The 19,804-nt window shown below is 38.4% G+C and overlaps 1 protein-coding gene across 4 annotated transcripts in view; it reads left to right on the top strand.

The window, feature by feature from the left end:
• The window catches only part of LOC136881076 (ATP-dependent RNA helicase me31b), a 143,583-nt gene that overhangs the window by 82,879 nt on the left and 40,900 nt on the right, over positions 1–19,804 (top strand). For all 4 annotated transcript variants that reach the window (XM_067153690.2, XM_067153692.2, XM_067153691.2 and 1 more), the window contains 2 exons: positions 129–257; positions 10,856–11,036. In XM_067153690.2, the coding sequence (XP_067009791.1) occupies positions 129–257; positions 10,856–11,036 (310 nt within the window). The remainder of the gene's footprint in view (positions 1–128; positions 258–10,855; positions 11,037–19,804) is intronic.

The raw sequence follows: 19,804 nt of genomic DNA, 5'->3' as shown, positions 1-19,804 counted from the left end.
TGTAGTTCATTCAAACTTATGCTACCTATGCAGACAGGAGAGAATAAGTAAATAGAATTACTGGTATGCTTTTAATTTGTAACACTTTCATTTCGCACCGTGGAAACTGAATTTTGCTACTTTTCCAGGTGAAACACTTGAGAGAGCCGTACGAAATTAACTTGATGGAGGAACTAACTTTGAAAGGTGTGACACAGTACTACGCCTTTGTTCAAGAGAGGCAGAAGGTTCATTGCCTCAATACGTTATTCTCAAAGGTTAGTGTGTTTTAAAATTGAACAAAATGTAGAGAATGTGTTCATTACTTTTACACTTGTTATATTTTAAACCAGTTGTTTGCAACTTCTGGAAGTGTTTTTTCAGATATGTTGAAGGCAAATTATGGTAGAAAATTTATTCTTGATTGTGTAGTACATTCCATAGACCATCTTGAGCTGTGGTAGGTTTGCGTTGTTCATGTTTACAGGTTTTGCTGCTAATAGAGAAAATCATAGACAAAAGGCGGGATATAATAGAAATACAGAGGAAGAACAATATGGCTTTAGACCGAATAGATCAACAATAGACTTGATATTTACAGTGCGAACGATAATGGAAAAACATCAGGAAAGGAACAAGGAAATCATCTTAGTATTTTTGGATTTGGAAAAAGCTTATGGAACAGTTAAGAGAGAACATGTATGGGAATGCCTACTGAAAAGGAATGTACCAAAATCATTAATTAACAAGATAAAAATGTTGTATCATGAGAGTAAAAGCAGTGTACAGGTGTTCAGTGGTGTGACTGAAACATTTTATACAAAGAAAAGTCTCAAGCAAGGAAGTGCACTGTCACCATTATTGTTTATTATATTGATGGATGAAATCATAAAACGTGTAAAACAGAGTATCAGTAGTGATGAACTGAATGTATGGCTATTTGCAGATGATGTGGTAATTTAGGGAAAGGGAGAACAGAAAGTACAAAGGAGACTGGATGTTTGGAATGAAAATCTGAAGGAGTTTGGAATGGTAATTAGTAAAAAGAAAACTGTAGCCATGCACTGTGGAAAAGAGAAAAAGAGAAGCCAAGCGAACATAGAGAACGGTTAGAGAATGTATAACAGTTTAAATATGTAGCATTATTAATGGAAGTAATGAAATCAACCCTGAAATTAATAACAGACTAAGTAAAGGTACAATATTTTATCAAGTCAGGGAGCTTTTATGGGATGACGAAGTACCCAAGAGAACAAAATTAACATTATTTAAACAGTATTTCATACCAATTGTGTCATACGGACTCAAAATGCTGGTAACTAATAGGAGACAAGATGGTAAGATCCAAGCAGTCGGAATGAAATTTTTAAGAACATCGGAAAAAAAGAAGAGATAGAATCCAAAATATAAAAAACCAGAGAAGAGCCAAATATAGAACCGTTAGTACAGAAGATACTGAAAGCAAGACTGAGGTGGTTCGGAAATGTAAAGGGAATGGGAAAGGAACGGGTAGCAAGAAGGGAAATGGAAAGAGAAATTAAGGGAAATAGACCAGTTGGAAGACCGAGAAGGTGGATGGGTCAGATTTGGAAGGACATTGGAGAAGCTGGATTGGATGTGGTGGAAGTAATGGAGCAGGAAAAGTGGAAGGACAGAAAGGAGTGGAGGAGGCTTGTTAACCACACCTGGGCGACTGGAGTGGGGCATTGATGATGATCATAATCATCATTTTGCTGCCTGCAGGCAAATCTTAATTTTCCAGTCCCTGTGCTGCAGCAGGGGGGGTTTTGAGTTGAGTTTTTTGCTGAATAAGGGTCTATATTATCTCAGGTTATTGCATGTGAATTATGATAGTCATACCTTTAACAGAAATAGGTCATTTGTCTGTTAAGACTTATTTGCCTGGAAGGGTCTATGCCACTCATTCAAGATGGCTGCCATTGTGTTGAATGTTTCGTCCAACGAGTTAAAAACTTGAATAAAACCAGAAAAACTAAGAAAAATATGGATAACTGGAAGGATAATGAACGTAAAAGGAAACAAAATAGGGGTGAGGCTTATTCAACAACGAAAGGCGTTATAAAAAAAAAAAAGCAAAAACGAGGCAAGAACAGGTGAGTGGAATAAGGGTCTATAATAAATGGGTTATGTTGTGCTAAGGAAGGTCCTTATATAAATTTGGTCATTGTTTAATGCATTATACAAACCATTCACTTATTACGGTAAAATGGTATAGTGTATAACCTTATAATAATTTTCTGCTTCCTCGTTTCGGGGCCGTGTGTATGATCCAGAGTTCTGTAACAAGAATGGTTGTATTCAGCTCATTGTCTGTGGAAAGGAGTAGTAGTGTACAGAATACTATGCCATGGACCATAATGAGCAGTCTTTGTTTCTTGTGAATAAGTGTCTCAAAATCTCTGAACCGAAAAGGTGTAATCAGAACAGGCACCACTTCATGTTGGAAACATTCTTTTGAATATCACGTTCCAGCAAAAGGTAGTGATAGTTGTTCACTGCAGGTATGTAAAATAATATTTTCAGACATGTTTAGTCTGTCTGTTCAGAGTTCTGACTTCAAAGACACGAAATGTTGGTGAAAGGCCCTAAATTCAAGGTTACTGAAGCATTGTGACTGTAGTTTTCTGAAGATGACCCCACATCTGTGTTTATGCGAAGATGCCACAATTTAATTGCTCCTCGGGAAAGATATACCTTAGTTAAAGGTGTCAAGAACAAATTGAATCAGCCCGTTCCTGCCTCAAGAATTGCCACAACTCTACGGCTCAACACTGCCCATTAAGATGTATATCTCTCGAGAATTCAGAGGATTCTATAGTGATTTGAAGTGATTCATCTCACAATAAGTAACACTGTATTAAACTGAAAATGTGGTTTAGACCCTTATTCCATGATTTCAAAATGAGAAAGTGCTTATTTACTACATTAATAAGGTTAATTTGTGATCATTCGGTTTTCTTGTGGTCTTTAAGCATTTTGATTTATTTCAAAATATATATTTTTCATTTTCTCATTATTGAGACTTTTTTTTCTGTTTCCCCGAACACTTTAGTTTTGTGGCATAGACCCTTATTCCGGGGGGGCACCTTCATTTAATGCCTGAAATTCTCTAAATATTTTAATTTACTTTGATACTTAAAAAGATAGTTCACCTGAAGTCCTTGATTCCCATATGCAACAGTTGAAGTAAAGAACAGTGCATTGGTATTATCCACAAACAACCTTGTATTGTGCTTTTCTGTCCAGCAATAAAGTGCCACTTGCTGAAAAATGCAACAGTCATCAATGTAGTCTTATTTGCCTTATTAATTGAAAACTAATAAAAATTTACTTCAGTCTCTTGAATTTTGGAAGCAAGCAAAAGTAGACATTCAAACAATACGTACTGTAGTTCACGTGAATGTTCGTGTTTCTTAGCTCATTTATGAATTGCCGATAACTGAGTTAAAATATTTGTGCAGAGAAGAATTGTGAATAGAATTTTTGACTCTTTCTTTCCTCTGAATTTTCCCCCATTGAAAGCCATTATTTTTTCAAAAATCATTTGGTGTAATAACCTCTTTTCATCAGCATTAAAAATGTTCTTACAGCTACATTTTCTGAGGATATTTTAATTTGATTTTGGTGCCAACGGAGCAGATTTCTTTCCCGGCCTCCACTTTGACCATACCACATCAGTACTTTGTAGCAAGCAAATGTTACTTTTAGTATGCATTGTTGAATTGCCAACTTGAAGGGCTTTTTTTGTAGATCATAGGACCTCTTACAGGGATTTTGAGCCATATTTCATTAAGCCATTTTCACATTGAAGTTGCTATCTTCTATGGCAACAAAATGCAATTTGTTCGGTTAGGTGTGGGTGATATTGCTATTTTCTATTAATATTTCTATAAAGTTATTGTGCTAATGCTCCACCTACTACAGGTCTATAAATGGAATGCATTGTACTATTTCGATGCATGTACAGAGGTCTATTTCATGAGGGAACTTTGTATCATTCTGTCGCCGGCCAACTTCCGGCTCTTCCAGATGCAGCTTCGGATGAAAAATGACAGAATTAGATTAACAAATGGAACCCTGGATTATACTTTCCCCACGCGGAGCATTTTCAGTTGCTATCGGGAAATCCAGACTTTCAGAAACTTCTTCTTGAGGCGCCTTCTCCTAGCGGAGGTTGGCGGTCCACAGCCAGCTCTGGACGTGATGTTGCAGCATGGAAAGCATCTTCTGAAGTGCAGTTATGCCATCTTCGAATGTCCTTCAGCCATGAATTCCTCCTCCTGCCAACAGACCTTTTCTCCTGTATTTTACCTTCAATGATGAGTTGTAATAGCTGGTACTTCTCATAATGTGCCCTAGATATTGGGTTTTTCTTTTTTTAACAGTAAGTAATAGTTCTTTTTGTTTCTTCATGCGATGAAGGACTTCGTCATTTGAAATTTTCAGCACCCAAGGTATTCAGAGTAGGCGGCGATATAGATACATTTCATAAGCATCTATTCTTTTTTCTAGATTTTGGTCAAGTGTCCAGCTTTCACATCCAAAGAGAAAAATGGAGAATACATAGCGCCGAATCATTCGCATTCTTAATTGCATACTTAGATCCGATTTTGTAAATAGCTGTTTCATGCTAAAAAATTGCCTCCTGGCCTGTTCTATTCTAGATTATATCTCTCTCTTGGAATCACATTCCTCATCTAGTGCATTACCCAAATATTTGAAGGAGGATACTTGTTCAGTCTTACTGCCGTTTATGTCCAGGGTTGCTGGAATTTTTCTTTTAGAGAAGACTATAACTTTGGTCTTGGAAGCGTTGACAAACAGGCCAAACTCTTCACTACGCTGGACTATTTTGTGTATCATGCGTTGGAGCACAGGTAATTCATTTGCTATGACAACAGTATCATCTGCGTACCTGATATTGTTAATTGCCTGTCCATTTATAACTATCCCGCTGTTTTCCTCCAACAACACCTCCCTAAATATTTATAATCTGAATCCCTGATCCAGGCCATCTTACTTCACTTAATCCAAGAATGTCAATTTTCAGCCTGCATCCTTCTGCTTCCACGTTTGCAAGCTTCCCGGTCATATATAAGCTGCGTACATTCCATGTAGCAATTCGAACTTTGTTGTCATACACTTTGAGTTTTCCAAAACTGTCAGGCTTTCTAATCATAGCAGCGTTCAAAACATTCCCTCCTGGAGATCCGAATGGGGGAACAGAAACTCCGGATACTAGTTTTACATTAAACAGAGCCATGACATATGAACTCAAAGGGATATCCTTCAGGATCTTTAATGCAGTGGTTTCTTGTTGCCTTCTGCATCCTAACTCCGTTGACCAGTTGTAGGTTCATTCGCCTTTTGGGACCATTTCCTGCCCCAAGGACAATAGTGCCCTCACCTCTACCCGCTCATCGACCCTCTAGGAGACTGTTGGCACTTGGTAGAGGGTATCTTCTTATACCGGAAGATACTCGGTCGTTTTCACACTACCCTATACAATTTCCTTCTCGTTCTCTTGCGGCTGGTATCATTTAGGTACCACAAGCTCAATTTTCTTAGTTAATTTCCTAATTTGTTCTTGCTAAGACTGAACAGAGGAACTCCGTTAGCTTAAAGTACAGGAGTATAATTTCAGCTACACAGTAGTATTCTAAATAATGCGAGAAGCCAATAGCTTAATTTTAAAGATAATCATAATTATTCTGAGAGCATATATTGGTTATGAATAACTGCAAACTTACCAACTTACATTCACAGATGTAAGATTTTTGACTAAATTGTTTTGCCTGTAAATATTTTAAAGAACAAGTGATGAAAACTTCACCATAAAAAAAAATCTGAGTTGATTTTCTACTTTGCTGAACTACAAAACCAAGTCACAAGTGTATGCTGTAGTAGCTTCTTTTAGGTCATAGAATATGTTAAATATGCACACAATAGTTAATTTAATAGCCAGTCAAATAAACGTTCACAGTATTACGACTTTACAACCCGCTTCACTAAAATACTAGTGTTAATAACATAACCTTCACTTAAGAAGTAAGTATAAATAACCACCTAATCGATACTTTATTAATGCCTCAGGCAAAATTGAATAAAATTAAAACTTACAGGACATGTTTCGACCACTTAGTGGTCCTCTTCTTTATTTATACAGCTGAAGAGGCCCACTAAGTGGTCGAAACATGTCCTGTAAGTTTTAATTTTATTCAATTTTGCCTGAGGCATTAATAAAGTATCGATTAGGTGGTTATTTATACTTCTTGATTAAACATCGATACGGTCATGAAAGGGACAACTTGTAATAACCTTCACTTGCATAAATTCCAAACTAATCGTATTTTCTACAATCGTAAATAAGGCTCTTTACTCTTTAATGAACCAGGACTCCCTAATGTTTCAGATGCAGTTTTCCTATGTCCACCGCAATCTTAAATTTCCTCTTGTTTATTCTATTGACTTATAACCTCTTTGCTAATTCAGATCTAATAAGTGAGCTAGTAGCTTTGGACCTATGTAAAATATAAATAAAAAGGGCTCTGTTTTGCGAATAATTTTGCAGCGTGTTATTTTAGTAAATGTTTTAACATATATAAGTGGGAAATACTAGATGACACTTCTCGAGGATGGGTACGTAATAACTGCTGCCGTTTTTGAAATTCAATTATTAACTCTTGTAATCCTTTTCTTCTTTACCAAAATCCCACACTCATCATCTAACCCCACGAAAAGTACTGTACATGTATGTAGGTTTATACCCCCCTCAGTCCTCTGCCTTCCACAGGGTGTGGTATTCATCTACCGTATTTTCTCGAATACCAAGCGCCACCGAATAAGACCCGCACCATTATTTTGTAAGAACAAAATTGATAAAAAGAAGTCAAAATTCTTAACAATCTTTACTAACACACATGAAATGATTAGAAAATACAAATAAAAGTAAACAAACATTTCCAGAATGGTATCCAACGAGGTCATCATCATCAGTACCAACTTCGGAAAACTTTCATCAATATCACCTTCCCACAAAATTTAATCGCTGCCATCCATAGCATTAGAAATGCTACATTTCCTGAAGCTCTTCTGTATGAGGTCTCCAGGGATACGATTCCATGCCGTCAAAATCCACAAACACAGCAGCCGAACTTCCGGGCGTCAGTGTGCGATTATCAGCTGCCATCCATTCTGTATAGAGCTGTTTCAAGGCTGGTTTAAATGGACGGTTCACGCAGACATCCAGCGGCTGTAGCATAGACGTTATCCCGCTTGGAATGACTGCCAGGTCGGTTTTCCCATTCTTGATATGTTTCTTCACAGCGTCTGTTGTGTGGCCGCGGTAACAGTCGAGAACGAGCAAGCTCTGTTGTCCCTATAATGCACCAGCACGACGTTGCCACACACACTTTACCCAGTCTTCCACAAGTGAACTGTCCATCCAGCCAGAGTTCTTTTGTACACCATGATCTATAACAGGAAGCTGGTACGCATGCGCAACATATTGCTGTCTGTCAAATCATGGATGAAATAAGATTTCTTTTCACAAAAGCGCATGGTTCAGAGCCCACATGGCTCTTAAGGTACCCTCACAGAAAGAAATCGCAAGCACTCAAATTGGAGGATCTGGTCGGCCACGATATGACCCTGAAACGCAAGATTATACTATTGTGAACACCGTACGTAATGTTGCAATTGTCTCGAATGGTGCACAATTGCCCCATTTTGCTGGAAATAATGTCGAATAACACCCTGTCTCTGTAATTCAGGTTGTCACTAGGCCTCTGTTTTCTGACGTTACCACCTAATCAATACTATATGTTAATTCGCTGCTTGTTTCCAGCCGTTCAACTGGGTCAGGAATGGAATGAAGCCCCCATCTAGTGGTGAGGATGGGAATTGTGCCGGCTGCCGAAGCCTGTCGCACTCCTGGGAGAATGATTAATGAATGACAGATGAAATGAAATATTGGAGTGTGTTGCTGGAATGAAATGACAGGGTGAACTGTAATATTCGGAGAAAAACCTGTCCCGCCTCCGCTTTTTCCAGCACAAACCTTACATGGAGTGACTGGGATTTGAGCCATGGAACCCTTTGGTGAGAGGCCAGCGCGCTGCCGCCTGAGCCATGGAGACTCTAATCAATACTCTATAAGTTGTAAAATGTATTTAAATCTAAATTGCAATACTAACTTTGATCCATGGATCATCCTCATTTGCTTGCACTAACAATTAAAATAATACATTCACAATCATTAGAAACCACTGTCTTTGAGTTTGTCATATGTTAGTCTTCAAATTCCCAGAATCTCTATGTTCAGTTGTTCTCAAGTTACATGCTGAAGTAGTAACTGCTCGTGACATCACTGCGTGGTTGAGTCTACCTGGCAGCCTTGATGCTGCTCATAAACTTGGGTGATCTTTTTCTGCACTCCATTTACTACTCCTGTGTCCTGTTGCAGTTATGAATAGGCTTTTTTTTACTTATTATGGATATAAATAACACTTGTCCATATGAGTCTTAGCCAGAAGGAATGACGATTGTGGATGTCCATTCAGATAGCAATCTTGACAAGGATATATTGAGCCTTGCAGGTCGTGTCTGATAAAATATTTTGTCATATCATTCTGGACGCAGTGTAGGCTACATCATTAGAACACCTTTAATACTGTGTCAACAAACACCCTTCGCCTTTTAGTCTCTTACCTTTCCATTCACCAAGCCTTTTACTGTGCGGTTAGGGTCTTGTAGCTATCGCCTTGCATTCGGGCGATAGCTTTGAACCACCACAGTCTTAACCCTAGAACTGCTGCAGGTTTTTCTGTCAAATGCTGCAGTTATTTTCCTCAACATACACCATGAAAGTAAAATCATGCCTGTAATCACATATTAATCCTAATAAATCCATATTATATAGTAATAGAAAGCTAAAAGACTGATCTAAATGAAGATAATACAAATAACGAAAAATATTGCCACGATTTCTACCTATCGTAAAATGCAATTAAACATTTTTTTAGACAAATGACTGAAATATTTTGCTCAAATAAAGGAATTTGTGATAGATAATTTATTTCTGAAACATGATATTCTGAAACGAACAAGTATTTTCTTACGTATTCCTCCACATTTATCCACTTTTCATTTCGTTTGCAAAATAAAACTCAAATTTTCATCGAAACGAAGTTGAGTTCTTTTCACAAATTTCGAACCTACAGCTTATCTTAGTTTTCTTTAGGTCAATTTCTTCTTTCCTGTGTTGTGATCAAATTCCTTATAACAATCTACAAAAATATCAACAGTTCACACTTATCCCTTCGCTGGTTTCTTCAAATACTGACGTACTGCCAATAATAACATAACCTGCACCGACTTGAACATCATACCGGTCATCGGAAATTCCCATTACTTCCAAGGCACCTTGTACTTCGCTGTCACTTTCACTATTTTCAGGAATAATTTTCTCGTCTGAATTAAAACAATAACCACTGCCACATCAGTATTGTCACTAAGATCTTCGAAAATCGAGTGCTTGATTTCAGAATCGTCAACAAAGCGGACTGCCATCTTGATTCTAAGAACATGTGAAAGTACTTTCACTTCTACAGCTAAATAAACTTGTCCAGACCGATGTTTGCGTTTCAAAGACTTTCAATATTGAAGATAAAAGTATAAGTATTCAGCTGGTACCTTTATTATTGCCATCTGTTGACCAATTATAAGCCTACGGCGGAAGAACGACACCGTCTCTCAGGAGGAGGATCGCACTTGACGAAACAGTGCACAGTCTTCCAGGAAGACGGTCCGCAGTGCTAGGGTTAAGGTGGTTTTCCATGGTTTCCCATTTTCACACCAGGCAAATGCTGGGGCTGTACCTTAAGGCCATGGTAGCTTCCTTCCCATTCCTTTATCCCATCGTCACCATAAGACCTATCTGTTGGTGCAATGTAAAGCAGATTGTGTATTTAAAAATAAATCTCACCTTTAGTTACTGATGAGTACTCCCCCAGTGTATTGGCTTTGGTATGAATTAGCATTCCTTCGTGAGAAGTATATCAATCTGTCTGCGCGGAACATCTTGTTGAAGGAACAGCCTCTGGCTTCAACTTTGGGCCTTGTAGCGTTTCTACAGGCATAATTTTCAAAAGTTGTTTCATCATAGTGTGTATTTTCAAAATATACTGAACAAACGGTAGCGCCCTTACTGGGGAAAAATGTTTCCTCTTGCAAAATTGAACCACCTGCTGAACTTACGTGGTGACTTAACTTCTATTTTAGTTGTGTTTACATCTTACACACTACAGGTAGGCATTTTGACAGTCATCACACTTGATTATACTATACAGCACTTCAAATAAACGGAAGAGTGGCAGCGTGCTTATTGTAACAATCAATTGGCTGGAGCGGTTAGCTCACTCAACACTTACAGCTCAGTGACGCCAGAGCTACTTGTTTCCTTGGTTTACTGTCCTGAGGTCCAGCACACAGTAAAAGCAAATATATAGTTAAATACTGCTGGATACACTCTCTGAATCTGAGGCAATTTGACTTTTTTGTTGTGGTATCCTTTAATAAATACTCGTGCACTCTCTCCGTACAGAAGAGACTAACTGCTGGGATGTTCGGTCACCTGGCTTCCCACGCTGCAATCGAGAGAGCCGGAAGTTGGGCCTGTGACGGAATGATCTGAAGTTTCCTAGTATAAAAAGAGCGGTGTAGCAAGAATTTATTATGTTTGTAAATTATTTTTGTAATTGTTATGGCATAGATTTCATAAGAAAATGCTCTAGGATTGCAACTTGAAAGATTTGTCTTTTTTTTTTTTTTTTTTTTTTTTTTTTTTTTTTTTTAGCTACAAATCAACCAGAGTATAATCTTCTGCAACTCAACCCAGCGTGTAGAGCTTCTTGCGAAGAAGATAACAGAATTAGGATACTGTTGTTACTACATTCACGCCAGGATGTTTCAGGCTCATCGGAATCGAGTTTTTCACGACTTCCGCGCAGGGCTGTGCAGGAATCTTGTCTGTTCAGGTAAGTTAATTGCAGCACATTCAACAAATTCGTCTTCATAAGAGTCCATTTTCATATCCTAGGAAACTTAGTTTGTAGTTGTGCTTTCAGAATATTAACAAGTGCAGTGGAACCTTGATTATATTTGTGGATTATGTGTTAAAATTATATGGTCCTCCAAGCATCCTAATTGAAACTTGTCTTAAAAATCCCTCATCCGTTCCTTGAAGAAACTTTCTCACATCAACCGTCCAGCAGTTTCGGTCCCACGAATTTCAAATCCTCAATCACATTTTTCAAGATGTGTAGAATTGATTAGATTGCATTCGAGAACTTTTGAGAATTGATACTTTGATTTGAAACCATAGAGTAATAATAATTTTGTGTGGGTATTACTAGCCGAGTGCAGCCCTTGTAAGGCAGACCCTCCAATGAAGGTTGGCGGCATCTGCCATGTGTCGGTAAGTGTGTGTTGTGGTGGAGGATAGTATTATGTGTGGTGTGTGAGTTGCAGGGATGTTGGGGACAGCACAAACGCCCAGCCCCCGCGCCACTGGAATTAACCAGTTTAGGTTAAAATCCCCGACCCGGCCGGGAATCAAACCTGGGACCCTCTGAACCAAAGGGCAGTACACTGACAATTCAGCCAAAGCGTTGGACTATTCTAGAGTAAAACATACCTTTAAAAGTAGACTAGTCTAATAGTAATTTATGCAGTACAAGACAAAAATATCACAATTTACTGCTTATACCGGTGGCCAAATAACAATGGAAGATTAAATAAAGAAGGGATTTCTCCATCATGTTCGGCACTTTAGTATTGGATTCTTCTTCCTCAATTATTTCATCCTTTCACTGAGGTTCCTCCTCTTCTGACCATATTTACTCACCTATAGCATCCCCTCCATTATTGTAGAATATTATCGGGAACAAAAATCAGAAGAAAAAAAATTGGAGATAATTGCAAAACATCTTCCAAGTGTCCTGGATGGAAGTACAAAATTTCAGTTAACTGCTAGACCCACGCTTTGGCATTACCTGTGCATTGGTCTTGGCTACTCTTTTCTTCTGCCCTAGATTTCTCAATGTCCATTCAGCTTCTTAGCTCCACGGCTGCATGTACTTTATGATTGAAAAGTGTCAGTACATAAGGAATGGCAAAGAGTAAGAGAACTAGTTTTGCAACATTCTTTAAGTTGAATGTGTTTGAATATGCTGCAGAAATTGGAGTGAGAGCAGTGAGTCATAAATATGAAGGGCAGCCATATGTGATTCATTAGCAGCGTAATCAGAGACAAAATATTGGGAGCAAGGAAAACTTCTTAATTCCTCACGCGGTGCAAAGAAAGGAAAATATGAAAATGTGGACATAAAATTTCTCTAGTGGGTTAAAGAAGCCAAAGAGAACGGCAATGCTGTAAATCACGAACTGATTCAGTTTAAAGCAAGTGGAGGTTTGTCATAATTTGTGATGCGCTGATGTGGAACAAGTTTGTGGAATAGGACACCTATGTATTAGCGGTTGCTAACAGATTGGGAAAAGTGATTGAATTTCACCACTTTGTCAGAGGTCTTCGGACATTGCAGCACTGAACAACTGTAGTGTGACTAGTGTTTAGTCATGTGATCAGTCAACTTCAGTAATGCAGGAGTGGGCTTTTGTAAGAAATTGTTTAAATGTGCTAACGTCACTTTTTGTCTATGTAGTTTCGATTTAGCAACTATTTCGTGTGTTTATTTAAAGATGCTAGATGTTCTGTTTCTGCTTTTAAACAATGTCAGCCTAACCTATATTCTATGGAATTTTCACCTTCTTTTATGACCACATAGGATCATTTTAGCCAGTCTGTCGTTCAGGTCTCTTTGAAGGGATTGTTCGGGCTTTGCGGTCCTCCCAGTACTTTTCAGACGCTCCGATCTTTGTGCCCTTTCCTCAGTTGAACGTGTTGTTGGTTTGTTTTGTGTAAGGGTAAAGCGGAGGTTTGTATTCTTGAGGTTTGTATTCAATTTTATCTTATTTGTGGTGTCTTCTGTTGTAAGGCCTATTTCCTTCAGATCCTCTCTTACTTCTCTGATCCATTTACATCCTGTTGTGGTATTTTTTGAGACATGATTGTGTTGTACTAGTTGTTTCAGAAGTCTCGAATCCTGCATCCTCATGTGTCCAAAGAATCCCAGTCTCCTCTTACGTATAGTATCTGTAATGAGTTCTAGCTCTTTGTACAAGACTTTGTTAGGTATTAACCGCCACTGTCCATGTTTCGGGTATTTTTTGTTGATGCAGGTTCTTCCAATCCTCCTTTCAATTTTCTGAAGTCTGTCAGTCTTTAATTGTTTATTCAGGTAAGAGTGTTTCTGTTGCATATGTAGCTTCTGGTTTTATAACTGTGTTGTGGTGTTTTATTTTTGTATTTATTGATAGACATTTCATTTTGTAGATATCCCATGTTGATTTTTGTGCTTTAGCTAATCTATTTGTTCTTAATTGGATTGAGATTTTTTCATTTAGGTTATGTGTTATTACTCCTCCAAGATATTTAAGTTGAGTTAACTATTTTGATTTTATTACCATTTATGGTGACTTCTTTTAGCTGTGTTGGTTTTTGGGGCTTAATTTCTGTTTTTTCAAATGATATTTTGGGGCCAATTTTATTTGCAATGTTTTGAAGTTCTGATATCTGGGTTTTTGCTTCTTTTATGTCCACTGCTAGTAATGCTAAATGGTCAGCAAAATCCAGGCAATTTGTTTTGATTTTTTGGCCAATCTTTATTTTGGGAGGTCATTTCCTAAACCATTCCTTCATTACCATTTCTACAGCACAGTTAAATAATAGTGGTGAGAGCCCATCTCCCTGCCGTAGTCCAGTTTTAATTTTAAATGTCTCTGATGTTTGTCCCCTAAACTCCACTTTTGATTTGGTGTTGGTGAGAGTCAATTTTATCATGTTTATTAATTTGAGGTGTAGTCCAAGGTGTCTTAAAATTTTAAACAGAGGTTCTCTATGGATGCAATCATAAGCATTCTTGAAATCTACAAATGTTATCACCATATCTCTGTTTTTTCTCCTGTTATAGTCCATTATCAACTTAAGACTCATGATCTGATCAGGACAGCTCCTCCAGGGTCTGAAACCTCCTTGATATTCTCCTAGTTACTTCTCAAGTTGTAAACTTATCCTATTAAGGATGATTATTGAAAATACTTTGTATGTTATGTCTAGGAGAGAGATTCCCCTGTAGTTATTAGGGCCGGTTTTGTCTCCTTTTTTGTGCAGTTGATGAATGAGGGCTGTTGTCCAGTGTACTGGTAGTTCTTCTTTAATCCAGATAGACAAGTTGTTGATGGAGGGCAACTTTTGCTGATGTTCCTGCATATTTCCCGATTTCCGCAAAGGTCTGATCTTCTCCTCGCGCTTTGTAGTTTTTAAATTTCTTCAGAGCTTGGTAGACTTCCTTTATTGTGGGGGGGATTGATGTTCTCTTGATGTTTTTATCGGGGTGTTGGTGTCCAAATGAAGGAGTTCTGTAGGTTCCTCACAATTTAAAAGCTTGTTGAAATGTTTAGCCAGAATTTCTGCATTGTCTTTATTGTTATCATCTTCATCCTTCATCAGTAGGGTCGGGGGTTCATATTTTTGGAGCTGCTTTCTGAAGGTTTTGTAGTCCCTTGATCGAGTTTTATTAAATTGTTCTTTAATTAACGGCAGGGTGCCCTTATGTCTTTTTATTCTTCTTAAGACTTGGGTAATGGGTAATTTCTTTTCTCTGTTTTACTAGCTTTTGATAGGATATTTCTGTTTTTTTGGGACTGATGTCATAGCCATGCCTGATGTCTTTTCTCCACTGTTTCATCACATTCACTGTTCCACCATTGGTGTTTTTTTACATGGTTGAATTGGAGCTTCTGCAATTTATTTGAGGTTGTGTACTAAGTCTTCAAGTTTATCTGTGATTTTTATTTTTTCAGTTTTCTGGTAATTTTTGTTGTTGATTAGCTGGGTAGGATCTATTTTTCTTTTAGTTTTAAGGGTTTGCTTTTGTTGTCTCCTCTGGGGAGTGAGTTTAATTTAAATTTTAACTACGTAGTGATCTGAACCTGTGTCTATTCCTCGGAGGACTTTGACATTCTAGATCTCTTTGTGGTGGTATTTGTTCATGCAGACGTGATCCAGTTGCCATTCTCCTTTAGTGTAGTCAGGGTGTTTCCATGTTTTGAGTTTTTGAGGTTTCCTCTTAACACATGTAGATTTTGAAATTAAATCATGGTTTCTACACAGATCAACTAGTCTCTCTCCATTTTTGTTTTGTTGTGTGCTGGCCATTTTCCGATGATATCACTGTATTTTCTTTCTCTGCCTAGTTGAGCGTTGAAGTCGCCTATTAATAATTTTATACGGTGTTTGGGGATGTTATCTATGGTCTGGTCCAATAGGTCCCAAAATTCTCCTGTTTCCTCCTGGTCTTTTGAGTTGTTTTTATCATTAGTGGGAGCATAGGCATTTATTACAGTATGGATTTTATTAAATGCCTTTAAGGTGAGCGTTGAGTCGTGCAGACTGATCTGAATTCTTGAACAGAGTTTATTATTTTAAGGCTGACCAAAAATCCTGTTATGTACTCCTCTATTTTTGAAGATTCAAAATATAAAAAAATGGAGATGTTATAGGAGTGTAAATACGGTATGTTGTTCCTGGAACCCCTTTCATTTATCGGCCCTAGTTTGAAACTAGACTAGGTTTCAGTCTCATTTGTACAGATCCCAAGTGTCTCCTGAGCCCATTCTGTGGTAGTCTTTACTTTGGTGATGTAGGCTAGTTGAAAATTCTTTGCTGGTCTGTATAGATCTTAATTTTTTCTCTTTTACCAAGTACAGTGTACTCCCTTAACTTGCTTAGAATTTCTTATCTAGCTTCTCAATTTCAATGTTCTAATTCTGTTCCTCTGTCTTGACAACTTTGGTTTTATAGACTAGGAAACCAGAAAACTACTTGATCGTTTCTTGCTTCACTTGGCGTTATGTAGCCTTTTATGGACCAACGTTATCGAATTTACTGACCGGAAAGATGTTTCCACTGGAAACTGACGTGGTTTATACAATAAAACTGAATTTAAAGTATAAAGATGTGTAACTTGTGTGATTTATGTAAGAATTTTTGAAAGATTTACCTATAATGAAGATTTCATGTGCGACGCCCAGCCTTATCTATGGCACGCAGATATCTGAAATTTTTAGCCTAGGTGGATGGAAGGGTGTACAAATGCACTTCGAAGCCAGATATTTCATGTTCGTTGGGAGTTAAGAACGAGAAAACCCACGAACCTACTACGCTGGTGTAGCAGGGGGAGAGGTGATACTCCCACGTGGTGCGTCCCAAGTGCGTATAGTGTGATCCTAACCGGATTGCCGGCGGACTTGAGGGAAATAAAATACTTGCAATCCCCTGTGGGTTTGGGACACAGATGAATACTCCCACTGTATCCCCTGCCTGTCGTAAGGGGCGACCAAGGGATGATTATATTAGAACCATGAAACTTTGTGATTAGTACCACCACGCGGCTCAGACTGTTACGGCGCTGGCCTTCTGACCCCAGCTTGGCAGGTTCAATCCTGGCTCAGTCCGGTGGTATTTGAAGGTGCTCAAATACGTCAGCCTCATGTCGGTAGATTTACTGGCACGTAAAAGAATTCCTGTGGGACTAAGTTCCGGCACCTCAGCGTCTCCGAAAACCGTAAAGGAGTAGTTAGTGGCACGTAAAACAAATAACATTATAGTACCACCACACGGGGAACACCATGGGTCGCTTTTTGTTGCGCGTAGTACCACTATGTTAGGTACAAAATAGGTTGGTGATTAGTAGCAACAGAGTGCGTTGCTGGCTTTTATAGTACCTGTGATTAGTACCACTTCAGGAGTGACACCATGATTCTGGCTTGCCTATGATTATTACCCACTCTGAGGAACACCACGGGATAGTGCAGGTCCCTGTGGTTAGTACACGTATGTGATGAACACCATAGATTTGCGTTGCCTGTAAATGGTGCTGCAATGTGTGAATCATAGGTCTGTATTACATGTGCGAATTGAATTACCTGTGAATAGTACCATAATGTGTAGAATACCGCGAGTCTACGCTACTTTTTATTAGTACCGCAACATGACAAATGCCATGGTTCTACTTTCCTAGCGATAAGTACCATTATGAGGGGCCGATGACTTTGATTTTGGACTTCTTTAGACCACAAGAATCATCGATTCAGTGTTACGTTATAGAAGCAGTCCCTTGGTCAGTAATACTATTGTTTTGTCAGTTTCTGTGAATGAGGCATTGCAGGTCGGATCCACTGATTGTTTTAAATTCATATCCATACATTCATCATCATGTTTTGAATTCTGGTCAGTGGAGGATTTTGGACTTTTAATTTGTTATTACATTTCGTCTCATTTCGTACCATTAGGAGCCAATGACCTAGATGTTGGGTTCCTTTAAACAAGAAGCACGAGCAGCAGCAGCAGCAGCATCATCAGAACAAAAAACTTGTGGAGAAGCATATGTTGGGATATGACAATCCAATGTGCTGTCACTGCGATAAATGTATTAATTCACTGTCACTAGATAATGTATATATGGTACGTGATACAACTCAGGCTATTTCAAGTTCATGGCATAGGAAGCCATTTTCGGTCCCTGACTTGAGCCATATCCATTCCTAGATATCTTCTGGGGGGCGGGAGGGAGAGGGTTGGTTGTGTGTGTGCGTGCGCGCGCGCGCACCCAACCAAATTTATGGTACACAGGTCTGACATTAACCTGGGCATATTCTTAGATGAATCTTTATACAGCTAGAGACTTGCTTCCATTAATTATTTGTGGTAGTTTTATTTATTTATTTACCAGATATTCATTTCATTCTCTAAATTTTATAGGGAATACGACGTTTTTGTTATATCGGCAATAAAACTTTAACCGTATTTTCGTTCAATTAACCCAGTCTAATATTTTATTATTTCATTTAGAGGAAACGTATAGTACATAAGTTATAGTACAGTAATAAATCCCCTCGCATATTAGCCCTTCCCTGGCTTTTCGAGACTGAGAAAATGAAAGTAAAAAGCTTGCATACAAGATACCCACCCCCGTGTAATCCGTCGGAACAATTCTGCTTTGAAGCGGGTTCAGGCCATACTCCAGCTTCGATGACATAACACAAAATTGTGAACAATTTCTTCCGTATGACCTGTGCAGTGAAAATGCGTCAAAATTGTGCTGTATGTCTGCGTTCTGTAGTTAAGAAATGTCCACCTCGTTGCGTACTGCAGCTCCGAGGATATCGCACAAATAGTTGAACAGTCTTGTATGTCCGACCTGTGCATTGCAAGCATGGATCGGTAGTGCGATATATCTGTTTTTTGAATTCGGAATGTCTGCCAGTGTAACGGGTAGCACAATTAGCTGTTGTTCTTTAGGGGCCAGAGTTCGATTCTCAGTTCTGCCAGAGATTTAAGAATGGGTGGGAGGTTGATGTGCAGGAAAATGGTAATTGCAGCTCACCTCCATTGGGGACATGCCTAAAATGAGCTGCACCATCTCTGGATGAGAACAAGAGTTTACTTTAGTTAAGAAATATTCACTGTTGTTGCTATTAATATAGCTGGTGAGATCATTAACAAAGTGATAGTTTAAATATGTTTAAAACATGATAAAAGACAATCCAATCGTAATGAACGTTTCTCGTCTACGTACCTAACAAATACAGTTAAACCTCGTTAATGTGAAGTCGTCGAGGCACAAAAATCGTATTTCGAATTACGTGGTTTCGAATTAACCACCAACACGTAGTTAGAAATGCCAACCCTTACCGCGTCACAAAATATTCTTAAGACCCGTTCCTGCATGCAATTATCTTTGATGCACAGTTTAAACCTTTCAAATGCTGTATAAAAAAGCTATTTCCAAAATGTATCCAACAAGGTACATTTACAGTATTCGAATAACACACTTCGATAACTCGCTGACAAACATAACCTCCTGCAATGAAGGAAAAAAAAAAAAAGCATGATTGAAAGACGAGAAGAAATCTATGCTGGCTCCCCTGTGCAAGTCCTTTATTCATTGAATTGCTATACTGTATGCATTTTAGATGTCCTGTACTTGCATGGAAAGTACCGGATGCCCTTAAAACATGGTGGCTTATCAAACGTTCCTATGACGAGGAGAGAAAATCTCTCGCTTCAGTCTGCATTAGAAGTTCACAACACATTACAGTGACTCTATCCTTGCATTATTTCTCGCTATGGTACTTGTCTCGTAATTCTCTGTGGGTCCCCCGCTGCTAAATCGCAGCAATTCATTTGACATGTACGGGGAGATAGTAAAATAAGGTTTCGCTTTTCAAGAGATTTGTTTCTTTAGACTGACAAAGGGACAGTCCGGTAAGTGTCAAATTGAATACAATTCTTGGCACAAGATATATTTTATTATATACATGGGGTAATTTCTGTGAAATTATAGGTCACTTCGCTACATACATATCAGAATTACATGTCCTGATTGTCAGAGGGCTGTTACATACATTAACCGGGAGGGATTCACTTATATTTACTGCCAAGTAAACATACATAATAGTGAAAACTAAAAAGTAGGTTGTATGTGGTTTTTCTATAATCGTTTTTGGCAACTATCAGACAGGAAATGTTAACTGGTGGTGATGGTGGTGATTATTGTTTAAAGAGGAGGACTGGGGTAAAAGAGCTGTGGCCATAATAGCAGCCCTAGCATTTCCTGGTGTA

This window comes from Anabrus simplex, chromosome 9, assembly GCF_040414725.1.
Source record: "Anabrus simplex isolate iqAnaSimp1 chromosome 9, ASM4041472v1, whole genome shotgun sequence".
NCBI classification, from domain to species: domain Eukaryota; kingdom Metazoa; phylum Arthropoda; class Insecta; order Orthoptera; family Tettigoniidae; genus Anabrus; species Anabrus simplex.
This window is presented reverse-complemented; position numbering and strand designations above follow the sequence as displayed.